The sequence below is a fragment of the Mustela putorius genome, unplaced genomic scaffold (genome assembly GCF_011764305.1).
Source record: "Mustela putorius furo isolate JIRA1106 unplaced genomic scaffold, ASM1176430v1.1 tig00003863_pilon_pilon_pilon, whole genome shotgun sequence".
Classification (NCBI taxonomy): Eukaryota; Metazoa; Chordata; class Mammalia; order Carnivora; family Mustelidae; genus Mustela; species Mustela putorius.
The window spans coordinates 6,675,112-6,691,562 of NW_025422015.1; the positions used below are offsets into that span (position 1 = coordinate 6,675,112).

A 16,451-nucleotide genomic window follows, 5' to 3' on the forward strand; every position below is an offset into this window, starting at 1 on the left:
TGTTTACATCTGTAATGGAAAAAAAAAGTTGAAAATGAATACTAATGTAATGCTAGTAATGGAAAGTATTTAAAATACAAGGGGAAAGAACTGGACACATAAGCTTTGAAGTCTCCATCCAAGCAGGAGAAAGGTAATGGGGGTTAACGTTAGATCATACAGTTCCAGCGTCTGGCTGCTAGGTGGCGCTATTGAACCATATCAGCTCGGTAATTTGCCAAGGCAAGGGACGTTCATTTAAGGACAGTTCCTATCACAGATACCCACATGTTCTGTCTTTAATGAATTCGCTTATTTATTTTGGTTTCTAACACCACTGGGATTTTAGTTCCTACAGAAATTATGACTAAGAAAAATGCTGGTGGCTCACGTGTCAGTTTTTAAGAGCTCCGAAGGAGGAAAGGCATTCACGAACACAATACTCATGGTTCAGGAACAGGTGAGTTCAGTCCCTTACTTTCCACATTTTGGTGGGTGACTCTGGATCAGCCTCTCCACTTCTCTGGGCCAGTTCCAGTTTCTCATTTTAAAAGGTAAGTAATGAGAAATATAATCAAGATTAATTAATCAACAGATCAGACTGTGTAGGCTGAACAAGCAAGGTCGGCTGCTCTTACCAGGTACACCAGTCTGGGGCTTGGTTCTCCCTAATTCAAACACAAAAGAAGGCTGGGTGGTGTTTACTGGGTGCTCTCTCCAGGGTACTTGCCTCCACATCAGCAACTACCCCTGGGCTGGTGAGAACCATCTGAGCATGTTCTCTTGGGTTAGTCACAGGCTAAAACTCATTTTTTTTTTTTTATTATCCTCTTGAGTACTTGCTAGTACAAATTTCTTCTGAGATATGCTAAATGAGTCTCCATAGCATGCAAATATTAATAAAAATATATTTTAAAAATTCCTAACAATGAAGCTTCTCAAATATTCTTGGTAGGGGACAAATCTACTTGTCAGCAATGGCAACGAAGAAGGTAGGGCAAAGAGTCAAATTATTATGTAGGGAAGTTATTGACTTCCTTATACGGTGGGTTATTGAAACAAGCGGGACCGTCTGGAAGGAATTACAGAATATCGTAACAATCCAGAATAAGCGACAACCCATCTGACTACCAGACATGACTATTTTTACTAGTTCCCCAAACAGTCACTGCAGCTCGTGTGTTCTCTTCAGTGATGAGACGGGTCTAAACACGTTTTGTATTGCTGGATGGGGGATTACTAAAAATCGGCACATTTACATTTTTTCAAGTAACGGGACAAGCACCAAAAAATGGTCTGGGAAAGGGTCTGCATTTCTCTCTTTCTTTTGTTTTTAAAGATTTTATTTACTTATTTGTCAGAGAGAGAGAGGGGAGAGAGAGCAAGCACAGGCAGACAGAATGGCAGGCACAGGCAGAGGGAGAAGCAAGCTCCCTGCCGAGCAAGGAGCCCGATGTGGGACTCGATCCCAGGACGCTGGGATCATGCATGACCTGAGCCGAAGGCAGCTGCTTAACCAACTGAGCCACCCAGGCGTCCCAAGGGTCTGCATTTCAGTCCAGCTCTATGGTTGGTTAATCTACAGTGATTTCAGAATCACTAGATCCTTTTGTGTCTAAGATTTTCAGTTTTTCTTCCCTCTGTTCTCTTAAGCTATTCAGTGACAAAATTCTTCAATCAAGGGCCACAGCCATGATTTTGGTGGGCCATAATCTGAGAATTTTGACTAAACTGGCTGACGGGGTGGCTCTGGTATGAAATCTCTCAAGGGACTTGCTGCCACTCTTCCTTTTAGCTGGCTGACCCCAACGTGCTAGCCATGTGAAAAGAGGACAGTGGCTTTGGCTTCCAGAATTTAGACTGACGTTCCTTGAGACAGAGCAACTGTGGGACTGCCTGGCCGTCAATATCACAGCAGAACAGTCTCTCCAGAAGATGCCCAGGAGACCACAAAGAACTCTGGCCTAGAGTTCTGGAGACTCCCTCCTTGCCCGTGACTTCACTGTCGGGTGGGGGTGGTGGTAAGGGGCAGCCGAGGGGGGTGGGTGTACGTGGAGGGAGGGCGCGGTGGGCAGTGTAGGCATATTTCACTATTTGAACCACGGATACCACTGGACTGTGTGAACTGGTCATGTGTCCAGTCTGGCCGTGTGGAAACCTTTCACCCCCCCGCACAGGAGAGCAAGACAACCCTTACCCTCGTTTTCCAAGACAGCAAGGCTCAGAGGACTTAACAGACCGCTATGCCTCAGAAGGACAAAAATCTTTAAATTATAGGTGGAAAGATGGCGGCTAACATCAAAAGAGCTAATAGTAACTCAGTTTTTAGAAATACGTTCTACTTTAGTTAACATGCTTATAGACCCTGGGACCAAGGCCCCATTTCTGAGAGTCACGTATCTAAATGGAGAAAACAGCTGAGAAGTCAAAATGACAACAGCAGGTAAGTGAGTTCCTCGGGCTAAGGTTTTGATTTCTGATTTATTTGTATTTAAGGAAAACAAAGATAAAACTACCCCCATCTGAGTTCTCGGGCTCACGCCCCAGAGGCCGACTTTCCACAGGCTAGGATGTGACCCCACGAGTGACAGCAGTTCCTGGTCTGAGGACAGATGATGGGTGTGATATCAACTCACCAAAATACTTCCCGAATGTGGGGACAAGAGGACGTTCATTTTTTTGACAACTATGTGTCTCCAGGACTTGGCTCACTTTCTTCTCATACTGCCTATCACACACACATGCACACACACATGTGAACACATGTATGCTCTACAACAAGATAAAGCCAAACAGTGGAAATAACGATGAATGATCTCAACCTTTTCTTCAAAAATGTCGAAGTTCGAGGAAGACCCCCACCTTGCACTTGGGACTCAAGTTTATGTTTCTTCCGGAGCTAAAAACAGGTCACAAAAATCCTTTAAATTGCCCATTGTTGAAGGGGCACAGAAAGGCCTGGTGTAAAAAAGTGACTATGGTTTATTCCGCTTTTAGTGATTCATACCCCCTTTCCTGTTGTGGAGATACACCTGCAGAGCACATGTGAAGGTTCACAGTCAATGTTCCCACATGCAGGCATGTCAGAATTTATCTCTGAATGAGAGAGCTGCAAGACTGGGGCAGCACCCACCCACCAGCCATGTTTCTCTTGCAAACCCTTGGTGGGGGCCTGGCCGCCTTATGTAACAGGATCCGGAGCTGCTCCGGGCCAAGCTCAGTTCACAGGGACATCGGTACGTGCCCATGACACAAGTGTGGCGTGAGGTCCCAGCCCGGAGGACCGGGAGGCAGCATTCGGGGGACATTTCCACGGTTCCTCAGGTCTACAAAGTACAGGGCTGCCTCCCAGTTGAGGACAAGACAGAACTGCAAACAGACCAGAGAATAAGCAGGCAAGCCTTGCGTAGGCTGTGGTAGATTAAGGAGAAGAGGTAAGAAATAATGCCGTTTGCCTTTCAGTATAAAGCAATAATGAGAAAAAGAAATGATGGATTTCTGAAAGTAATTATATTTAGGGATCCTATGCATTCCTTTTCTTGCTTCTGTTTGGAAACCACTCCATTTGTTAGGTGAAATCACAATTGCATTTTCAATTTGCCCCTCTATCTAATTGCCAGAATTTTATATGCCGGAGTCTTTGGTCAAGTGGAAGTAGGGCCCAGAAACGATAGTTAAGTGGTGGTTCCTTCACATTCCCGGTTCCATCAGTGGACTCCAGCACGCACACGTCCATTCATGTGCATTCCGGCCCCATGCTCAAGACAAGATCAACACAGATGTCGCCAGTTGCACTTTCCAAAGGGAGAAGTGGAACCATCAGGCCTCTCACACAGGGCAAGTTTAGGCTGGGATGTGAAGCTCCAGGTTTTGGCATCTATCGCTCATGAGTCTACCCTTCCTTTGCAAGGCAAGGGCAACCTCTCTTCCCAAACAGATTTCACTCCTTTAATGGCCCAAGTCCCGTTCAAGGGGAGTAACCCTCAAAACGCCAAAGAGCCTGCTACAAAGGGAGTTTGTTACCTGGGTCTTTGTAGATACTGAGCACACCCTTGAAGTAATGAGGTAAAAATCTTTCCAGTAAAAGCAGCACATCTTCCAGCTCTTCGAGAATTCCCACAAGCAGGAAGTTTTCATTCACGTTCAGTTTTGCTCTTTGAAGGGCCCACTCGCCAGGCTCCCTTGATGGATATAAAAAATGATTTTTCAATTAGAGATTCTGTTTCAAAATATAGCAACAACAGGCTGAAGATGTACCTCTTCTACCCACCACCGCCGTGTGGCTGAGTCCTTTTCCTTCGAGGACCAGTCCTGATGGGCCACCTCCAGGGGCCTTCCCTCTCCCACTAGCCTCGCCCACCTTCTAACCTCTGCCATGCTCACTGGTCAGCACTGCCTCGCCCAGGGCCCCAGGGGGCCCGGCCAAAGTATTTGTTAGAAAGAGGATACAGACATAGGCAGTTGGGTCCTATAAACGCTAACCAAGGGGTGATTAGAATGGCTTTTTAATAGAAGAAGCACACCACTAAAGTGAGAGGTTTTGAAATCATGAAACTTACTGATGTGCTATTTCTATCGAAATCAAAACAGGTTTCAGGTCATGTCTGCTCATCATCATATTTTTTTTTAATCTTTTTATTTTTTAAAGAGTTTAAAGACCAAAAAAAAAAATTTTTTTTTTTTTTTTTAATTACTGAAGGAAAACAGCCTAATCTCATTTGCAAGGCAGAGCTCCAAACTAATAGCATTTATGTGAGTGGGAAAGGACAGGAGTCACAGGAGCTGGGCTCCAGGACTACCCGGCAACCAGGGGAATTTTGGGCAATTTGGGGCAAGCCAGGGTTCTCTGCTGAAAAACTGTAGTAACAGCATCTACCCACCCAACTCGAGTAATGGTCAAGGTGGAACAAGGGGCTGTTTTGAAAGAGTTTTGAAAATCATCATGTGTGCACCACGATATGGCATCTTGTATACTAAGATTAGGAAATCTATAATTTAAGAAAATACTTGAGGGAGCTAGAATCATGTTTCTCAGAATAAATATCTTCACTGTGACAGAAAGTGAGTCATCTGGTCCCAGATCTTCCCAGTGTCTGAAGCACTGACCGTGAACCAGGAGGCATTTATACAGGGGTGAGGGTTGGAGCAGGGAGGCCTCCTGAACTCATAAAGTTCATGAGAAAGCAGAAAACCAACACTTTGAGTTCCAGAATCCGGGCAGTAAACCAAGTCCAGTGTTACAGTAAACTCAGCAAACTCAGTAACAAACTCAGTAACAACAACGCCCATGGTAATTAAGCAGTGATCGGAGTCTGAGCAGAAAGGACAAGGGGTGAGCTGCCCTTCAGAAATGGTTTCTTCTCTTGGTCTTTTCAGGAACACACTGACCTTCTCATCAATGTTCCTTTCAGGGGCAAAATGTCACTTCCAGCAGAGGGTTTATTTTCCCCCACATGAAGATAACGTTCATGTGCATTACTGCCATTTGTTCTCAGGTGACCTGTTTGTCTGGTACAGTGGATTTAAACCATAGCTCAACCAGACTCTCCAGAGTCATCTGTGCCCCACCTCAGAAACCAAGGTGAGGTAGGGGAGCCTGGCAAGGGCCCCCGGGGATGCTGATGTAGGAGGTGGGAAGACCACACTCTGAGGGCCTTACTCTCTGAGTCAGTCATATTCTACAGAACGTCTTGCATCCAAGTAAGTCTGAGGGGCAATCACCAGAAAGTCCTTTTCCTATTAAGTATGTCTTCTGAGAGAAACACTACTGACTTTTGGCAGTGAGCACCCCAAGTATCAGATCCACTTAGACAGGGCACGTGGGCAAAGGCAGTTGGTGATGGAGTGAAGACACTGCGGAGGGGCAGGCTGGGTGCTCATCCCTGATCTTTACTATCTCATGGGCTGAGCAGTGACAGCTAGGATTTCATTACACATCTTTATGGGGTGGTCCTAAGGCCTCTGTCAGACCTTGATCTGTTAATTTCATCATTTAGAGGACATTCAGAGTCTCAAATGCAATCTTTAAAGATTAACAGTAAATGCGAACTGAATTCCAGAAGGCCAAGACACTAGGTGTGCAAGAGACTCCAACACGGTGCCAGCTGGTGGCTTTCCTGCCTTCGTTCCCCACTCTAGCATGCCCTGAGTCTGCGGTATGTTAAGTCTTTACCTGCATCTGGGATGCTGTCCACAAAAATATGGAATGATGTAAAATAATCTGGGGTTGGAACACTCAGGATAGTTCTCAAGAATGCACTCATTGATATCCTAGGAGAGAAAACACAGCCGTGAGAGGTCGGGCTTGGTCAAGTGCCATACAGGGTAAGTGAGATGGATACTTTGATTAATGGGTAAGCCTTAGGAGAATTCACAGATCTGGTGGGAAAACTTTCCTTTTGCCTTTTTGCCTCCTGTTCTACTGGCCAGGTGTACACGTGGGCTGAGCATTTCCAGGAGTGCTTGCTCTATTGAGTATATTGCATTTCCCAGGGACCCGAAGCCTTTAGCTAGATGACAAGCATCTTGACAGCACTTCTCCCCAGGATACCCACTACCCACTGTACCCAGAAGTCACCAGCCCACTGGGAGACAGTCAGCACTTAAAAAATATTTGTTGAGTGAATGCCACGTGGCTTAATTCTTAGTTCATTCTGACTTAATCAGAGATCGCTGTACAGCCAACCCTATAGAAATATGTTTCCCTGTGTATCCATACATCCAACAAATAATAATAGTAAGTACCTACAGCACTCGCATAAAGGATTTTGTCAATTTTGGAGATGTAAAATCATTTCTAATGTCCTATTAGGTTAGAATGTGATGGGATCTCTGTTCTATACAACTCCCTCACTTTCAAAGGCAACACTTGTGATTGTTGGATTTTCTATTTCTCCTCTGTGAGGTTGAAGATTGTGTCTCTGTTAACATTACAAGAGCTTACAAGGGTTTGGCAGGTGAACAGAACCACTAAACAGGAACTTTTTTTTTTCTTTTAAAGATTTTATTTATTTATTGGACAGAGAGATCACAAGGAGGCAGAGAGGCAGGCAGAGAAAGAGGAGGAAGCAGGCTCCCTGCTGAGCAGAGAGCCCGATGTGGGGCTCGATCCCAGCACCCTGGGATCATGACCTGAGCCACCCAGGCACCCCTAAACAGGAACTTTTATGAGGTGGGTTGTATTGGATCCTTAGAAAAGGCACGCTTGGTGCTCGCTTCGGCAGCACATATACTAAAATAGAAAAGGCACGCTTGGGTCTTAAGTCTTTCTAAGGGGTAATGATAACCCAATTTACAAATAAACCAAGCAGCTATGGGATGTTTTTTTCTGGAGACAATACTGGCAAGGCAGGTCAAGAGAGGACATAACTCAAGATCATGGTCACATGGTTGACCATGTGGGTATGAGTCAGCTGATACCCTGTGTCTGATATGATCGGGGTAGGTTGTTATTAAAAATTCTTTTAGTTCAAGTTGGAAATCAGAAAAATGTGTTTTTGTTTTTGTTTTTGTTTTTGTTTTGTTAAACAACTGTTCCTTTCCCTCTCATAGTTCTTTGGTTTATATACCAATTAAATAAATTACACAATTATAATAACAAATTCAACTGGGATCAACAGATTTAGCAACAAACACTCTAGCTAAGTGCTGGGGTTTCCTGTGGGAAGCAGGGATACACAGCTCCCGGGGAGGAATACACTATGAGCAAATGAATCCATCAGTCCATCCAGCGACCGGTTGAGCAAGGGGTGAGGAAGAACACTTTATTGTGTATGAAAATCCAGTAAAAAATGAGTGATACTAGACCCAAAATACCTTTCTAAGAAGAATTTGACATAGGAGAGTATACAGACCTTCCTCAGCTTATGATAAGTTACCTCCCAACAAACCCTTTGAAAGTTGAAAATATGTTGAGCTAAAAATCATTGAATAAATAACCTATGGAACATCGCAGGTTAGCTTAGCCTACTTTCAATGTGCTCAGGATGCGGACATCAGCCTGGGAAAAACCATTTCATACAAAGCTTATGTTATAGTCAAGTGTTAAGGATCTCACGTAATTTATCGAGGACTGTACTTGAAGTGAGAAAGAATGGTTGCATGTGTGCAGCATGGTTGGAGGTCTACATGCTCTTGACCTTCCCGACGGCATAGTGGACGGGGAGCTGCGGCTCCCCACCCCTGCCCGGCATCATGAAGAGCCGCCTCCTGCCTATCGCTCGCCGGGGAAGAGAGCCAAATTCAAAATTCCAAGTACAGTTTCTACTGAGCGTACATCGCTTTTACATCACCTTAAAGTAAAAAGATCGTTGTTGACCCATCTCAAGTTGAGGACCATCTCTAGAGGCATATCATTACTACGAGATTATTATCGCAAAATATGACAGAACTTAAATGTTCATTAATGGAGAACTGAGTCAATGAGAAGTTATGGTAGATTCCTACCGTCAAATACTGGACACTTGGGAAGGGGAATGAGGATTGACACATATTGTCCTGAAAGTGTCCACCATGAATGTTCAGGTGAAAACAACTGATCACAGAGATATGAAGATGTAGGACAGTATGAAGATAATATGCATATGTTTGTATTAACAGAAACCTATCTAGGAGGATAAATACCAAACTGTTAAAAGTTATTTCCGGCAGTAGATGTAAAAAGTGGGAATCCATTGAACTTCAACTTGATTCATTTCTGAAATGTCAATTTTATTATAAATGTTGTTTTATGTAAAGTAGCTTAAGTAAAAATTACATAAATGTCACTTTTCTTATAATGTGTGTATTTTACTTTTGTCTTCAGAGAAAAGGAGATTCGCATGTCGTCGAATAAATTGAGGCTTGTGTGGGTGGATGACTGGGCTTTGCCGAAGAACCCTCTGACTTCCCTTTTCTCCCTCACAGTCCTCGTGATCTCTGGCAGATGGTACCGCAGGGACCTAAGCCTTAGTGACACCAGAGGGTCCCCATCTGAGGGAGGGCGCCAGGAGCTGGGTGAGCAGCAGAGCACAGGGATCTCAAGACAGTGAGGGGGTGGGGTGGGGAGGGAGGTGATCAGAGGCACAGACCTCTCTACTGAGGTGGAGATTTCACACCAAAGGGCTTGAGTAAATTGGGAGGAGTTAGAGGGTGTCGAGAGATGTGTCCAGTACACAGTCCCTGCTCCCCCCTCCACCATCCCACCCCAGAGACCTGCCTTAACGAGAGCTGGGTGGGCAACAGAGCCACCCAGAGACCCAGTGTTTCTGCAGAGCTCAGTTTCCCCTGCATCACAACCGTGTCATTATTTGTTCAGGTGGGAAGTCCGTAAGAGCGCAGACGGTCCACAGTATCTCCAGCTAAACTTAGCGCCCTGCCTGGCAAAAGCAGGGGTGCGGTACATATCCAGCGAGGAAATGAACGAACAGCAGAAGGATAAATTCAAGACACACAGTGATCTTGGCCTGGAGCTTGCAGGAATGGGGAGAAGACATCAGTTGGCTGGTGGCGGGTGGACTGAGGAGGTGCAGGGAACCTGGAGGGTCATTTCCCTACTGGAATACACAAAGAGCCCTACAAGGTCACTTTATGGGAAGACATAAATTCCTAGTTTAAGAAGTGCCATTAGCAATTTTTCTTTTCTTCGATCACCGCACGTCCTGGGGGATCTCAGAGTTCCAACTGAGCCTGCTAGGGGTTGATGAATGGTGTTGACCACAACCATCCTATGGAAATGCTAAGGGAGGACATAAATAAAAGATGACTCAGAAAAAAAAAAAAATGACTCAGGCGTAAGGTCAAAAGGAAGCAGAAAGTGAGCCTTGGAGACCCGTGCCTGGAGCTGCCTGATGCTTTGCCACAGTGATCAGTGACACTTCCCAGCAGCTCAAGGATGAGGTTCTGGCCACTCACACTGCCCACTCTTGTTCCTGGACCCTTCAATGAGTGGCCTTTAGTGGGACAAGTGTCAACATACCTGCTCAGAGTGTCCCGCTCTGACAGGTGTCACTGATTCCCTAGGACCACTCGGGTTCTCCTTGCACCGATGGTTGCTGTCACCTTTTACACTGGAGTTCTCTTAGTACAGATATTAGTGTATATATATATATATATATATATATATATATATATATATTTAAATGATTATGCAACCTCATTTTTTCTTTCCACGCAGTGCTTCCAAGATAAGTTTGCTTTAAATAACTTTAATCCTAATGAAAGATTAAAAGCTTTGTTCTAGGATGGTCACAGTCTCATGTTAATAGGGAAATGAGGCATTCTTTATAAATGAGCATCCCAGATAACTAAGGGAATCCTTTTAATTGTCAAACGTACCAAAAAAACTAGATCAATTTTATTGAAATTTATTCAAAACTGTACTATTTGAAAAAGCATACTTTAGACACTGCAGGGTTTTTTGTGTATGTGTGTGTGTTGGGGGGGTTCATTTTCCACTTTGATCTTACAGGGAAATCATCTTTTATTGATTTATTCCTGAACGTTTCACAGGATGGACTGTGATGAATGATTTTCACCTTCTGAATGCGAAGGGGCCCCGTGGGCTCACTCACGACATCCAGACCCCAGAGTCACTCTTGACCCCTCTCTCACCTGACTCCACGTCCACTCAATCGCCGGGCTCTGCTCCGGTTTCCTCATCTGTCTTCTCTGACCTGCTCCACACCCCAGCCCCTGTGCAGCGCCTCTAGGACTGGTTAGTATCTCTCTTCCTTCCCAGCCTTCTTCCTGAACACATTCTCCATGGCCCCAGTAACTGAGCTGAAATGCACATTCATCCATGTCTCTCCCCAGGTTCAAAACCTTTGAATGACTCTTACTCTCAGTGCAGTGGGAATGGTAATCAGTTAGGGCACCTGTTGATAATGCGAATTCCCTGGGCTTACTTGCAGAGTGTTTGATATACTAGTTTGTCTCGGCTAAGGCTAGGATTCTGCCCTTCAAAAAACCTCTGATAATTCTGAGAAGAGGTCACGTTCCATGAGCTGCCAGCACTCTACCATTAGGTGATGCTATGCTTGTGCTCATCCGTCTCCCTCGCCTGGAAATTCTCTCTGCCTCCTCCCCCGGGTCCCAGCAGCAGGCCCATGTTTTGGAGCCATTACTGGCAGGATGAGTAGAAGCACACGAGAGTGTACCGAGCCTTGTCACTCAGGTCACGGGAATGAAGGCGGCCTCGACCCTGGCTCTCTTCCGTCCTGGGGCTTCACTGCCAGCCATGTCTGGCAGGTAGGGTCCCTGGGGCAGGCCCAGGGTGCCGCCTAGCAGGGCACAGCCTCCCCACTGTTGTTGGAAAAGGGCTCGGAGCTGGTTCTGCTCCCAGCATGCCCTGCCGGTGGCCAGAGATCTGTTGCAAGGAGACTCGGTCATGATGCCTGCAAATGGATTCCCGCCTGCCCCCAGCGCCACTTGTCCCCAAGTAATCTTCCCCCAACCCCTTGGTGGGGGGCTTCTCCCTGTGTCACCACTTGCTCCTCCTACCCTTGCTTGTTCTAGAGATCAGACCCTGCCCTGGAGTCGTGGGTTCTCGCTCCCCACACTCTCAGCCTTGCTTGCTTCTCCTCACCCCTCCATGGCCAGGTTCCTGCAGGCCTCGTGCCTGCTGCTGCGACAGGCCTGTCTGAAATGGAAAGTTGCCTGCTTATTTCTGTGCAGAGAGACAACTTGATAAATGCTTCCTCTCCTAGTTCTTATTCTGGAAAGAGTGGAAGGATGGAAATCCCAGGTGGAGTTAGTCTTATCACGAAAGGTGAATTTAGAGACTATTCATATTCTATTTACCCTTTTACATAAGACAGCGCCTTGTCTAAAAACTACTGAATTGAAAAAAGACTTGTTGGTGTTTTTAATGTAGTTCCTGCCTATAATATCAACTTTTTCTGTATGGCGTTGGAGTTTAGAAGACAGAATTTTTGATGCTTTTAGCAGCACAAATCTTGGGAAGCCACCTGCGACACTCCCCAAATGAGGTAAAGGAGATTTGGGTTTGGGTCTGGGCTTGGCGATGAATTAGCTGGGTGTCTTTAGCTAAATCATGCTATCTTGAGCCTCAGTTTCCCCAATCTGCATAACACACGGCTGGGCCACATAATCTCTGTCCATGAAACTGTGTTAATGGACCTGTTTCTCAAATTAGCTAACTTTCAAGAATAGTTTTGCTATCAGAAGATATAGAAAAAGTGGTCGTTTTTTTTTTAATTCCAAAATTTGTGAGTTGCCAAAAGGTTTTCATTCAGCATTTACAATCTGAACTCCTCACCTTTCAGGAAAGGTAGAGAGGGAAAAGCCCTGAGGTTGGGATCAAACAGACCTCTGTTCAAATCTAGACTGTATCATTTAGTAGCTGGGGATTCTAACCCATGTATACTTCTTAGAGGCTCAATTTACTCATCTGTAAAATGGGGACAATAATAACCAGCATCCCAGATCCTTTTCTCAGATTGGAAATCATGTATGCAAATTATTTTTCCTGCCACCCCATTTTTAGGAATATTCCATCATCTTCAGCTTCTCAATTTCTCTTTCCTTTAGCTTATATTTAAAAACATGGTTACTGGTGATCGCAATAGTTTTAAAATAGTGACATCAGCTAACTCAGAGAGAAAACACAGAGGAAGGAAAACAAGGAAATATGAAACATGCTATTTGTGGTGAGCCAAAATAACAAGATAATCTGATGGAAAAACAAAACACTATTATGCAATTACTTCTCATGATAACTCATTCTACTCTGCACATGAAACAAGGTAATGATATTTGGCATAAAAAAGCTCTTTTTCTATGTGGATTGAACATTGATCTGGGATCCAGTCTTCACATGCTAAGAACACAGACAGCAGAAAAAAGTTGAATGGTAAAGTAAAAGACACACTGGAGGACAGCTTATGGTGCTGGAGGTGATTCCCAATCCAACATGGCCATGTTGGAAGTGGGACAGAGAAAAATTCCCAAGTATCAGTCACCATGGTAGCAGTACCTGAATTCTTGCCCTGTAGATGGACCTTGGTAATCAGATCTCAAACTTGATGGTTTAGTCAATTTGGAGAAATGGAATAGGTGCGGTTTTAGCCAAGTTTTATTGCACCATACATTCTTCCTTGCAAGTCTTTTTAAGCCTTATAAAGAAATCTGAACCAGAACCAGAAGAGTTAAGTAAGACTTTTTAGTGGGGCTTAATGGGCTTGAAAGTGGCAGATGGCCAGACACCAATGTTCTCTCATTTCTTGCTCATGCCAGGCATGAATTACTGATGACATGCTCTTTCTGGTAGCAATGGGAAGTGTCCTTCAGAATCCTCCTCAACAGAGCCCTCTGGGACCAGAGAACTCTGTTCCCCCTTTGATCAGCCCAGTATGTGATGTTGGATGGATAACATCTATGACATCTGTTGTGGTGGCTTTGTGGCCCTTTAAACCAACCCCTTCTAAGTCTGTCACTATGCATCTGATTGCAGGATGGTAGACGAAGGATGTGGGTGAGTAAACATTTATTTTAGCCAACATTTTTATTCACTGCAGGCTCTAGTCCAATGGAGCTCCTGAAACGGAAACACTTATAGACATAAGAGACAAAATGTGTTTTGAGGTCCTTCCTTTGGACTCCCAAGATGGTGGTTGTCAAATTTCCATTAAATTAAGAAAGAGAGGTAGTCACAGTTTTATCCTGGAATGTTTTAAGATGAGGGTTGATCCAGATAAATCTAGATCAGTTTTCATTTGATTTCAGTAGTCCCTTTTTAATTCATTGCAATAAAATTTATTGAGCATGCAAGATGACTTTCTGCAGGGTCCTGTACAGGCAGTTAAGTGCTGCTTCCCAGAAATGTCTTTGCACTTCTTCTGTCTGAAAACTGTGTTATTAAAACAAGGAACTATGGTCTTTGAGATCAAGGAGTTTTGGTGCTTATGAGAGATATGGAGATGATAAACACAGTGATTTCACAAACAACTGAAAAATCTAGGGAGCCTGATCAAACAAAAAAGCAAAATTCAGATGGAATCAAGCTATCTGACAAAGACTTTTATTTATTTATTTATTTATTTATTTATTTATTTATTTATTTTTAATATTTTATTTATTTATTTGACAGAGAGAAATCACAAGTAGATGGAGATGCAGGCAGAGAGAGAGAGAGAGAGAGGGAAGCGGGCTCTCTGCTCAGCAGGGAGCCCGATGCGGGACTCAATCCCAGGACCCTGAGATCATGACCTGAGCCGAAGGCAGCGGCTTAACCCACTGAGCCACCCAGGCGCCCTTATTTATTTATTTTTAAAGATTTTATTTATTTATTTGACAGACAGATATCACAAGTAGGCAGAGAGACAAGCAGAGAGAGACAGGGGAAGCAGGCTCCCCACTGAGCAGAGAGCCCAATGTGGGGCTTGATCCCAGGAACCCGGGATCATGACCTGAGCCGAAGGCAGAGGTTTTAACCCACTGAGCCACCCAGGTACCCCAAAGACACTTATTTTTATGGCAAAATATTTATCATGGTATTGTTTAAAAGATTAAAAAATTATAAACTGTCCAAATATAGAAATTAGGTAAATTTTAATATATCTAATTGTAAAATACTTGTAATTATTAAAAATTATAAAGTATATATAACTATTAGAAAAATGTTTATGTGAGAAAATCAGGATAAAAATATATATGCAATAGGACTTCAGCTCTGTTGATTCTTTAAAAAAAGAATAATATATATATGTGTGTATATATATATATACACACACACACACTTAAGGTTTATTGATTTACTTGAGAGAGAGATAGCACATGGGGAGGGGCAGAGGGAGAGGTGAAAAGCTGACTCTGTTAAGCATGGAGACTGATATGGGACTCAATATCATGACCTTGATTTCATGACTTAATGCTTAGCTGACTGAGCCATCCAGGCACTCCGTGACAACCTGTATTTAAAGCATACACTAAAAGAATGTAGACCAAAAATTTTTAACAGAGTTTGGGTTTGAGCTGGGAGAGCTATGTATTTTCCTCCTCTTTTTCTTTCCTAGTCTTAAAATCTAATTTAGCATATATATGTTACTTGAAAAAAAATAATTTTTTTAGAAGTTTTTTCAAAGTAATACATGCACCTGTCAAAAAATGTTATAAAAAAGTTTAAAATGCACCTGGGTGGCTCAGTGGGTTAAAGTCTCTGCCTTAGGCTCAGGTCATGATCCCAGGGTCCTGGGATCGAGCCCCACATCAGGCTCTCTGCTCGGCAGGGAGCCTGCTTTCCTTCCTCTCTCTCTGCCTGCCTCTCTGCCTACTTGTGATCTCTGTCTGTCAAATAAATAAAATCTTTTTTTTAAAGTTTATAATGAAAAGTGACTATCTCTTGTTTTACCACTCTTCTTCTCCATTGTACTTGCCAGAGGTTAACAATACCATTTAGTTGTTTATATCTTACTATATCTTACTATAGCTTGGTTTACTCCCTTGTTTTGCTGGAGCACCCCCTCAAATAACTTTTTGTTCTGCTGTTTTCTAGCTTACAGTATTGCTGATAAGGAATTTGTTATCTGTAACACTCTCAGTTCTTTGCAGCTGGTGTGTGTGTGTATGTGTGTGTGTGTGTGTGTGTGTGTGTGTGGCGATGTGGGGGAGAGACAGCATGAGAATGAACACGTATGCTTTAACATCTCTCTTTTTATCCTTGGTGTACTGAAATTTCACTGTGGATCTAGTACTGTGCTGAACACTTAGTGGGTCTTTTTAAAAAATCGGCTCTACTCTTAGCATGGAGCCCAATGTGGGACTTGAACTCACAACCCTTGAGATCAAGACCTGTAGTAGGGCCTTTTAATCTGAATCTTCATGTTTTTCAGACTTGACTTATTATTTTGTAGTATGTGAGTGTGTGTGTGTGTGTGTGTGTGTGTGTATGTGTAATACTCTCTGCTTTTTTTTTCTCTATTCTGTAATTTTAGATTTCTTTGTAGTTGGATTTGGAAACTTGACTGATCCAATAAGTGACTCTTATTCTTTCATTTCTTCTTATTCTTTATCTTTTGTTTTTCTTCAAAGAAATTTCCTTTACTTTATCTTCCATGCCCTTCTATTGATTTTTTTTGTCACAATGATCATATTTTAATATCTAAGAATTCTTTTTTGATACACCCTGATTTTCTTTTTATGGCATTCTGCTTTTTTTATGGATGTAATATCTTCTTGAATCTCTCTGAGGAAACAAAGTAGAACTCTCTTTTAAAACTCTTCTTTTTTCTGAAATTTCTATTTCCTTTAGGGTTATAGTTTCTGCTTGCTTATCTTAGCTCCTCTCTTTCAAGATGTAGCCTTCCTAAAACATCTATGGAGTTTTGCTTGTCTATGCATACTTAATAATGAGTCCATAAGAACTTATGGAGAACTGTACTTGACATTTGTAGGGTTTATCAATCAGTTGGCTTCACCATTTTGCTGAGGATCACTTAATTGCCAGATGGGTCACTGGGGAGTCTTTTCTCTGGGGA

At 43.4% G+C, this 16,451-nt stretch overlaps 1 protein-coding gene across 1 annotated transcript in view; it reads right to left on the reverse strand.

The window, feature by feature from the left end:
* The window catches only part of UST (uronyl 2-sulfotransferase), a 298,701-nt gene that overhangs the window by 45,299 nt on the left and 236,951 nt on the right, over positions 1–16,451 (reverse strand). The window contains exons 6-7 of the mRNA XM_045066253.1: positions 6,152–6,249; positions 4,003–4,160 (exon numbers count right to left, since the gene is read on the reverse strand). Of these exons, the coding sequence (XP_044922188.1) occupies positions 4,003–4,160; positions 6,152–6,249 (256 nt within the window). The remainder of the gene's footprint in view (positions 1–4,002; positions 4,161–6,151; positions 6,250–16,451) is intronic.